Source organism: Indicator indicator, chromosome 3 (genome assembly GCF_027791375.1).
Source record: "Indicator indicator isolate 239-I01 chromosome 3, UM_Iind_1.1, whole genome shotgun sequence".
Lineage (NCBI taxonomy): Eukaryota > Metazoa > Chordata > Aves > Piciformes > Indicatoridae > Indicator > Indicator indicator.
The window spans coordinates 4,870,052-4,879,415 of NC_072012.1; the positions used below are offsets into that span (position 1 = coordinate 4,870,052).

Here is a 9,364-nt window from a genome sequence, read left to right on the forward strand (position 1 = left end):
CCTCTGCTGTGAGGCCACGTGGGAAACCTGCCTGTGGAGGAGAGCTTCAGCACCAGAGGAGGCTTTTGCCTGGGTCCCTGCACTGCTCAGTTTAATGAAGCATGGTGGCTTTTGGCAAGGCCCTGGCTGGCTGCTACTCTGTGCCGCTGTCTCCACAGACAGGACGTTTTTAGGTGCTGGATTGAATTGACTTCCACCCCGTGCAGACCTGGTGGTGGTCTGCTTTTTTACACACTCAGATTTACAGAGCTAGCCCCAAGCCACTCAATTATTCAGCTGAGGTTTTAATGGAAACCCCTGTGTAGGCTTAAATTGTTTCCACTCTATTTGGAGTTTCCTGCTCTGCTGGTTTTTATTTTGTCCTGAGCATGAAAGCGTGAAGGAGGAATTCACAGGAAAGCACAGAGGCAAAGAGGAAGAATTCAGCCTGAGAGAACTAGGAAATACAGACAAAATAAAAGGTTAATTGGTACTGGATGCAGCTCTGATGGAGGTGATGGGGGGGGTGGGCAGGGAATGCTTCCCAATCCTCAGGAAAGTTCAGTGGAAACGTGTGTGTGTGTTTGCAGTGCCATTTGTAACTTAGGTTTCTCAAGAAAGCATTTTCTTGCCTGACTGTTTTGGTCTTGAGTTCTTCCCCAGGGCTTTCAAGGGATGTTTGGCAGGAAACAGCTCCCCCCACTTCTATCCCCAGTTTCAATCTCTGCTGAGATGGCAGCGCTCTCTCTGCTGGGACTTCCCTCCTCAGGGGATGCTCCTTCTAGCTTTGCACCATTTTCACCCAGTCCTCCCCTTGCTGTGGACTCTCTCCCCTACAGCTCTGCACCATTCCAAACAGGGTCAGGACTGAGCCTGCTAATTCTGTATGGTGTTAGTCAGTGAGGCTTGGCTTTTAGCACTGGACTGATACATTTGTGTTGTCTTTGATGACAGTTGCTGTCCTCCACCAAAGGGCTTGATTGTAACACGCTTGAAGTGAGTGCTGCTGTTTGATCCTGTGCTTCCTGGAAGACCAGGAGCTCTGAGCACTGAGTCACCACAAGCAGTGACCTCCTTTCTCTGAGGGTGGTTAAGATGGGAGTGGTTTGGGACACTGGTGGTAAGAGGCATCAGTGGGCTCAGACTAGTCAGCATGCTCCTGCCCTTCATTCAGCAGTTACTGTGGGCATGTGCTGAGTTCCAGGCAAGGGGGCTGCTTTCCACAAAGTTGCAGGATGGAAGACCACTGCTCAGAAATACTGGTTTGAAGAGCTAGCACGCTGGAATGACTGGGAATGCCTAGCATAGCTACAGCAAACTGAAGCAACCCAGCTTTGTGTGTGCCCTTGAGGGCTTGGAGCAGATCTGGAGCCAAAGCCTCTGAGTGTGTGGTACAGTTTATGACACAGACAGCAGCTCAGGCTCTCTGACTCACTTGGGGCAGTAGCAGCAGCTCTCAGCTGAACTCTCCCTGGAGTTTGTAGGTCTGGCTGAAGAGAAAGGGGCTGTGAGTTACCAAGGGCACCTTCCTCACTCAATGGCAGGAATAGCACCAGGTTCCTGTCATTGTCATCAGGCTCCAGCCATGTGTGGGTACTTACTGTGTCTAATTGCATGGCTGATTGACCTAATGCCTCTCCTGGGCTCACTCCTGACACTTGTATTTTTAGGATTTGGGGAAATTGAGGACAGTAGCAATCCATTGTGGCTCGCTCTCAGGACAGGAGTTTTCTAGATGACAATGGCAACCACAGCCATGGCTTAGTCACACAGAGTAACCAATGAAATTAGCACTGCTAAGTGTGGTAGAACTTAACACTTGCAAATGAATGATCTCCACTGAAAACATACTACAGGTGTAGATGGAGGCCAGGAGTTTCCTGGGCTTGGACAACATGGAGGATATCTGTGTCCTTTCTTGGGAAGTCTCTGGATGCCTATTGGCTTTCAACCTTGTAAAAGGAAGAACTTTCTGAACTCGGTGTCTGGCTGTAGAACAGGGGTGGTTATATGCCCTCCCTGCTATACAGCTGTGAATCATCCCATTTCATGACAAAGTGGTTAGGTATTTAGAGGGGATTTAATATGTGTTTACAAATATGAGGGCCAAGAGGGAGGGGACAGGCTCTTCTCCATTGCACCCTGTGATAGGACAAGGGGTAATGGATATAAACTACAGCACAGGAGGTTCCACCTCCCAACCCCAAACATCCTATGATCCTTTTGGTGTCTCCAGTGGGGCACCTGAGGCACTTCTCAGTTGCGTGCAGCCAAGGCAGTGCGCCGAAAGGCCTGTGGCAGCAGCTGGCCTGATGCACCCCGCTCTGCTTGTTGTTTTGAACAGATGGACCTCTCCGTGGAAACTCTTTATAGCTTCATGCAGGAGCGCCAGAAGAAGTATGCCAAGTATGCAGAGCAGATCCAGAAGGTGAATGAGATGTCTGCCATCCTGCGCCGCATCCAGATGGGCATTGACCAGACGGTGCCGCTGCTGGAGCGGCTGAACGCCATGCTGCCCGAGGCCGAGAGGCTGGAGCCCTTCAGCATGAAGCCTGAGCGGGAGCTCCGCTCCTAGCTGGGCGGGCAGGCTCCTCTCCTCGCCTTCCCCGCTCCAGCCTCCAGCGCAGACGCGCTCCCAGCGCAGACGTGCTCCCGGCAGGCTGCCCTGGCAGATGTTGGAAGCGCAGGGCAGCGCTGCCTGACTCGCTGCCAGAGCGCTGGAGGAGGAGCGGCGTCAGCTGCCAGAACTGCACAGCCAGCAATCCAGGAGCTCCCCAGTCCTGTTCGCTGGAGAAAATGATTTACTGTTCCTTCATCTCCCTCCTCTTGCCCTCCTGCCTCCTAGACCACACCACCTCCCGTGCAGAGACATTTGTTTCATTGCTGACTGGGTGGGGGTTGGGGGGGGTGTTAGAGAGGAGGAGTTTGCTTTCAGCTGACCTTTTTGTTGCTGGTGTTTTTGGTTGTTTTTTTTTTTTTTTTAACTAGAGAAATTCAAAGGGATATGGGGTGTGACAAACCCTCTAACATGTTTTTTTGTGCTACAAGGAGATGGCTTCTGAGCTTTTTTACTGAGCTTCCTTGGCCTTGGAAGCATGTGTGTGTGTTTTATAGGTGAAAGTATGGGAGCCAGGAACTGGCCTGTTCAAATCTGCTCATTATCATAATGAACATGGTTTGCATGGCAGGGGTTTGGCACGTCCTCCTTCAGGCTCCTGGCTTTATGGGCTCACTAATTTATGAGGCTGTAAAGGACTAACTGTTGCAGATCTGTGTGTCTGGTAATGTTCAGAAAGCTTTAGTGTTGCTCTCTATGTCCCCATGCCCCAGCTGTTGTGGGGAGAGACCTCCCACCTCATGTCCCTCACCTTGCAGGGTGATTCTGACAGGCTCTGGCACTGACCTGCTCACTTTGCATCCCAGAGTTGGACTCAAGGTGTCTTTTTTTTTTTTCTGTTTTTATTGGGACACTCCAGTTATTTTGGTGCTGTTGTTTCTTTACTTTCAAGTGTGTGAATTTGGAGGAGGGAGACATGAGAAGTCCTTTGGGTCTTTGCTTTGGTATGGGCATTGCTGTGCTGCAAGCTCGCCTGGGCATGGTACTCAGTGCCTGAAACCATCTGGCCCTTGGGGACTGCACTCAGTCAACTGCTCCAAGGGCAGCAGAATCTTCTTTTGCCTTCTCCCAAGCTGAGGGCCCTGCTGGAAGGCAGGCAGAGTGTCCACACCGCCCAGGTGCTAGGCTGGCCTGCAGGAGATGGGTTGGTTGCCAAGTCTGCCCGTGGTCTGCAGGCTGCTGGCAGCACCTCTCCAAGCCTTGGTTTCTCCCTGTATAAAATGGGTATGTTTTACACAGTGCTGTAGAAACACAGATCTGGAAACAGGGCTCGACAGCTGGGCTCACGTTTGTGTGGCAGCTCTTGTCCACAGCAGAAAAAGCTTGAAAGCAGAAGTGAAGAGCCCTCGGTTTGCAGGGCCAAGGGTAGGTTTGTGTTTGTTACGTTAGTCCCAGGATGCTTTTTGCAGATGAGGAGGCTGAAGTGCACCCAGGAACCCCAAGGGTTGTTGTATGGCAGGAGCACAGTTCCAGGGGTAAGGGTAAGGGTAGCCCTCTTTGAGAGAGCTGACAGCAACCCTTCTTCCAGCACAGCACAAGGCTAGGTGACTTACTAAAGGCAACTTGCTTTGGTACCTCTTAAGAGCACTTAATCAGCAAAAGATTGTCTCTGGGAATAAGAGTTATGATGGTGTCAGTTATTGCCTGGTGGCAGGAAGCAGGAGGGCCTTCTCTTGCTGTACTCCCAAAGCCCATGTAGCCCAGAGTCAATCTCTGTGTTGCACACCACAGCCAACTTCAATGTGTATCTGAACCAAAGTGATAATTGGACCCTAGGACCTGCTTGAACAGTCTGAAAGCAGCGTCCCATTGAAATGAAGTCCCCTGGGAAGAGCAATTGACTGCTTCAGAGAGGGCAGGGAACTCAGCATGAGATTTTTCTAGTGAAGGGCCTTGAGTGGGCTGTGTTGTCTGTGGCCTCCACCTCAGAGGTGTGGCATGGTTGGATCTGCTGGATGTTGCACAGGATTTAACATGAGGCTTCTACCCTGCAGTTTGCAGCCTGCTTTGTTGCTTTGCCCTGTGAGGAGAGGCTGAGGGAGCTGGGGGTGTTTAGCCTGGAGAAGAGGAGGCTCAGGGGACACCTCATTGCTGTCTTACAACTACCTGAAGGGAGGCCAGGTGGGGGTTGGTCTCTTCTCCCAGGCAACCAGTGGCAGAATGAGAGGACACAGTCTCAAGCTGCACCAGGGGAGGTATAGGCTGGATGGTAGGAAGAAATTCTTCCCAGAAAGAGAAATTGGCCATTGGATTGGGCTGCCCACGGAGGTGGTGGAGTCACCATCCCTGGAAGTGTTTAAAATAAGACTGGATGAGGCAGTGTCATGATTCAGTTGATTGGATGGTGTTGGGTGGTGAGAGGTTGGACTTGATGATCTTGAAGGTCTTTTCCAGCCTGGTTAATTCTGTGAAGGGACTTAACATGAGACTTAACCCATGCAAACCTGCTTGTCATGGCCATCCCAGGGAGGTCCTGTTGGCCTATCACAGAATGTCTCTGCCTCCCACCAGACACAGCAGAACAGTCAGCAGCTTTAAATAGCAGCTGCAGGTGTTTTTGTCCTCAGCCAGATCCTGCTGTCTCAGAACATGCAGCCTTCAGCTGTCTGCCAGACAGGATCATGGATATCCCACACCCTGGCATGCTGGAATTCTATACCAGTGGGAAAATCCTGATACTGCATCTCCAGGCAGAGGCCAGGCTGCAGATGCTCTCTCTTGTAAAGCTGCTGGATGTGTTTGGCCTTGTGCTATTAGGCATCAGATCAAAGCATTGCTCCTTGTGGTGCTAATGAGGGCAAGCAGAGAGCCTTCCTGTCTGAAGGCTGCAGGAGTGAGGGCTGCAAATCAGCTCTTTCCTTATTTGCTGTAGAACACCCATGTGTGGGGTGATAGTGGGAGAAAATGCTTGTTCCTATCAACACTGCCCTTCACGCTTGGGGATCTGCTGCTGGGCCTGCCAGCTAAGGCTCTCCCAGCAGCAAAACTCTGCTAGCTTACCTAGAAAGAGATGGGAGCCTAAAGTGAAGGCATGCAGGTCATCCTCCTCCTTCCAGAGCCTGGGTGGGGCCTGTGAGGTGTGCAGGCTCCAGCTGTGCTCACATGGTGGTTTAAAACATGGTGAATGGCTTCATTAACTGTGAAGCCTTTGGACCCCTCACTGGGGGGGGAAGGCATCTTCTGCCTTTGGACCCCTCACTGGGGGGGAAGGCATCTTCTGCTGGCTGCTGCTTGGCTGCTCGCCATTTGCTTTGCTGGCTGCACCTCGGATGCAGATGATGCCCAAGGTGAGGCTGTTGCTTTACTCCCTGCTGTTCAGTAGAAGTGAGCTGTGGCTGGAATTACCTTTCTGCTTCTGAATTTCCTTTTCCAAGCCAAATGCTGTTGGAGAAAGTCTCAGGTATCTCTCTCTCACAGATGTGAGAGCCATGCTTCTACCACAGAGCTTGTGCTAGGAACAGAATAATCCAGTGTGCTCTGCTCCGAAAGAAAACCCTTCTGCTCATCTGCTGTTTGTGGTGGGGTAGAGGCCATGCCTCTTGATTTGCAGTCTTCTGAAAAGCTGGAGGACAGGGCACGTCTGTGGGGCTGTGGCTCACTGCTGGCCTGAGATGCTCTGGTTCTTCATCTGCCTCTGCCGTTTGCCACCCCTGCTTTGTGCTGCTGCTGGTGCTTGACTGCATCCTCCCTTGTCCAGTGTACTACACACACACGGCGGAGGTTTGCTTTGTCGTTTCCCTTGGTTTTTGTGATTTAATGCAGTGACAGGGTGCTAAAGTGCCAACCTACCTGCAGGGCAGTTCCATGAAGATCTGGTGAAAGGGATAGAAAAGAGGAAGTACCTGTATTTAAAATTAAATCTATTTAAATAGCTGGAGTGTTTCCCCCTCCTCTAAGCTTTTACACAGGCAGCAGAAGTAGCTGTTTTCACAGGCCCAGTCACTGCCTGAGCCAGCCCCTCTCTGACTGTGTGCCAGTGGTTTCCTGCTGTAATGTTCCTCCTGTTCCAAGCTGCCAGAGTGTATTCTGATTGCCAGCTTTGTGGCTGAGTATTGCTTGGTTTGTGGGTGGTTACCCTGTTTGCAGATGTGCTCTGCTTTCAGCTCCCTCCATGCCATGTGTTCCACAGCTCCAGCATTAAAATGTTTGGGATTGCTCTTTTCCAAGTGTGGTGTTTCTCCAATTGCTTTGCTTGTTCTTTCCTTCCAGTTCTGGCTGTACTGTCTGGGGACAGTGCACAGGCTCCAGAGGGAGAGGTAGGATCTTGGCTTTACTGCTTGGACACAGCTTGGTGCAGCAGAGATGGATGATTTGAGCTCTTCTGGGGCTGCCTCTGCCCTGGGACTGTAAGGAAATAACGTCCTGGAACGAAAATCAATGTTGGATCTTTTTGGATGCTGTCCCAGTTCAGGTTGGCACTGGTGTCCAGTTTAAATAAATGATGTGTGCAGCTGTGCTGGTGACTTGCCAGCAGTAGGGTGGGATCATAACTCAGCTGGCTGCCTACCTGTTCTGTGCTGGGAGCCTCTTGGGAGATGAAAAGGACAGTCTGAGGCTGCTGGACTCAGACACTTGTGTGAGGATGCAGCTTCCCTGCACAAAGCCCTTGTGGAGTGGAGCACTGTGCCTGTTCTGTCAGGGCACCTGCACCTCCTGTGCACTCCATTGGCTTCCCTAAGATTCAGTGGGAAGACTAAACATGAGCAGCAACTGATTGCTCATTTCTCTTTTTCACCCCCACACAGGCTCCTTGCTCAGCCCTTGTCTAGAAACAAGGTACCACTTCTGCTTTTATTTCCTGATAATATCCAGGTAATGCTTGTGACAGAAGATGAGAAACTCACATCTCTGAGACATTTAAGCAGTTTCCATCCACCAGAGAACATTATATTCATATGGAACATGTACACTTTGCCAGCCATCTCATCCTCCACTTTGCTTTCCAAACATCTGCAAACCATTCTCAGCATTGTTCAGGTACAGGACACTCATTCAGGTAAGAGACAGGGCAGAACATGGGGTTAAGGCTTCCTCCTACTGGAAGAAAGTTACTGAGCCTACAGCTTTGATTCAGTGATTAAAGTGTGTTGGAAACCAGGAGCCAGAAGAGCAATTTCAGTTCTTCAGAAGGCCATTCAAAATAACCCCAACTATACGTCTCTGTGTGTACAGAGAGAAGAGGGGAAGGGACCATGCGTGGAGGGGCACAAAGCAGGAGGATTGGGTTCCCACTTCTAGGGCTTGGTTTGTGTTAACCTCCATTAACTGCTTTAGATCCCACTGAAACGTGGCTGAAGGGAGCACTGCTGCCAGCCTGTGCCCATGGGCTGTACCCACAGCAAGTGTCAGTGCATGCAGCACACAGCTGTCCTGGACTTGCCTTTATGTAGAGACAAGCGGCAGCGCTTAAGAACGGCCCAGACCTGACCTGCTCCCCAGTGTGCTCTCAACCTCTCCCTTGCCCAGCCCCCACTTCTTCCAGCATCACAGACACACAGCATGAACCCTCTGGGTTCAGTTACTCTTGGTGCTGCCTCTCTATGCCTTTTGCACTTTTTGTTTTTTAGGCTCAAGTTAATCAATGCTGTAGCTTTCAGTGCTATTTTCAACAGTCTGCTGTAGGAAATGAAAGTCATGTCCTAGCTACAAAACAATGACAAAAATCTTCTCCACTTTTCAACAGAGTAAAACCTGAGATTTGAGTCACAAACTAGCTAAACTTACAGTAAAAAAGCCAAACCAAACCAATAGAACCCAAGCTGGTGACTTAATGAATTAGGGCTTCAGGTTGCTGCTGACATAAAGTCTTTTTAAAGCTGTTGGCCAGGGTTGTTTGCTATGTGAAATTTAGATTTTCATCTGCCTGCACTGAAATGGGACAAAGATGGTTCTGGGGGAGGGTTCTGGGGAGCGCAAGATGAAGGGAGCAGGGACAATGAAGCTTTATGCTGTGCCTCTGGTACCACCCCTCACTGAGTGTCAACCTCCTGCATGCAGAACAACTGGAGCAGCAGCAGCCAAGGTGCCACAGGAACCTCCTCAAAACCCCCAGGAGAAGGGCTGTGCCTGATCTGGCAGCAGGACAGCGATGGCTCCTTGAGCTGGCGAGGGCCAGGACGTCGGACTGGGCGGCAGCAGCACAGCTAGAAGCATCTGCAGCCATTAGTAGTTTGGGAAATCAAGACCCTGCAACAGGACAGAGAGCAACTGCCAGGATCCAAGATCCTCTGGAGCTGCAAGTGCAGGAGGTAAGCAGGCTGCCTATTAAAGCTGTCAGCTCTCAAACTCTCCTTTCTCACAGCACACCGGAGGGATCCTGCTTCCCTTCACCAGGCTTCTCTTCCTTAGATGAGGTTTCCCGTGGAAATTTTAGCTTTAAGAAAACAAAACCAAACCCAACAACAAACCCAAAAAACCCCCACAACAACCCACCCCAAAAAAAAAAAAAAAATCCTTGAAGAGCCATCTATTGAAGTGGCAAGGCCAGGCTGTTGTGGTACTGTACCAGCCTTTTCTCTTGCACATAACCCTAAGTATTGCCCCACTCCGTTGCAGCTCAAGAGCCAGAGCAGCTGCCCTCTGCCCACAAGCCAACTTCCCCTCCAACCCACCAACACTACTGAGTTCTCTTGCAAGAGCTTAAGGGAACAGGCCTCAGTCTGCTTCACTGGGGGGGCTTGAAGAGCTGCTGCTGCTAAGCCAACTGCAAGCCTTGTGCGTAGCCAGCTCCAGGCCATCAAAAGCTGTGTGGCCACTCATCCCTTGTTC

General features: G+C 50.8%; 1 protein-coding gene across 1 annotated transcript in view; it reads left to right on the plus strand.

The window, feature by feature from the left end:
• The window catches only part of BORCS5 (BLOC-1 related complex subunit 5), a 56,434-nt gene extending 53,880 nt beyond the window's left edge, over nucleotides 1–2,554 (plus strand). The window contains exon 4 of the mRNA XM_054399836.1: nucleotides 2,324–2,554. Within this exon, the coding sequence (XP_054255811.1) occupies nucleotides 2,324–2,554 (231 nt within the window). The remainder of the gene's footprint in view (nucleotides 1–2,323) is intronic.
• The last annotated feature ends 6,810 nt before the right edge of the window (nucleotides 2,555–9,364 follow it).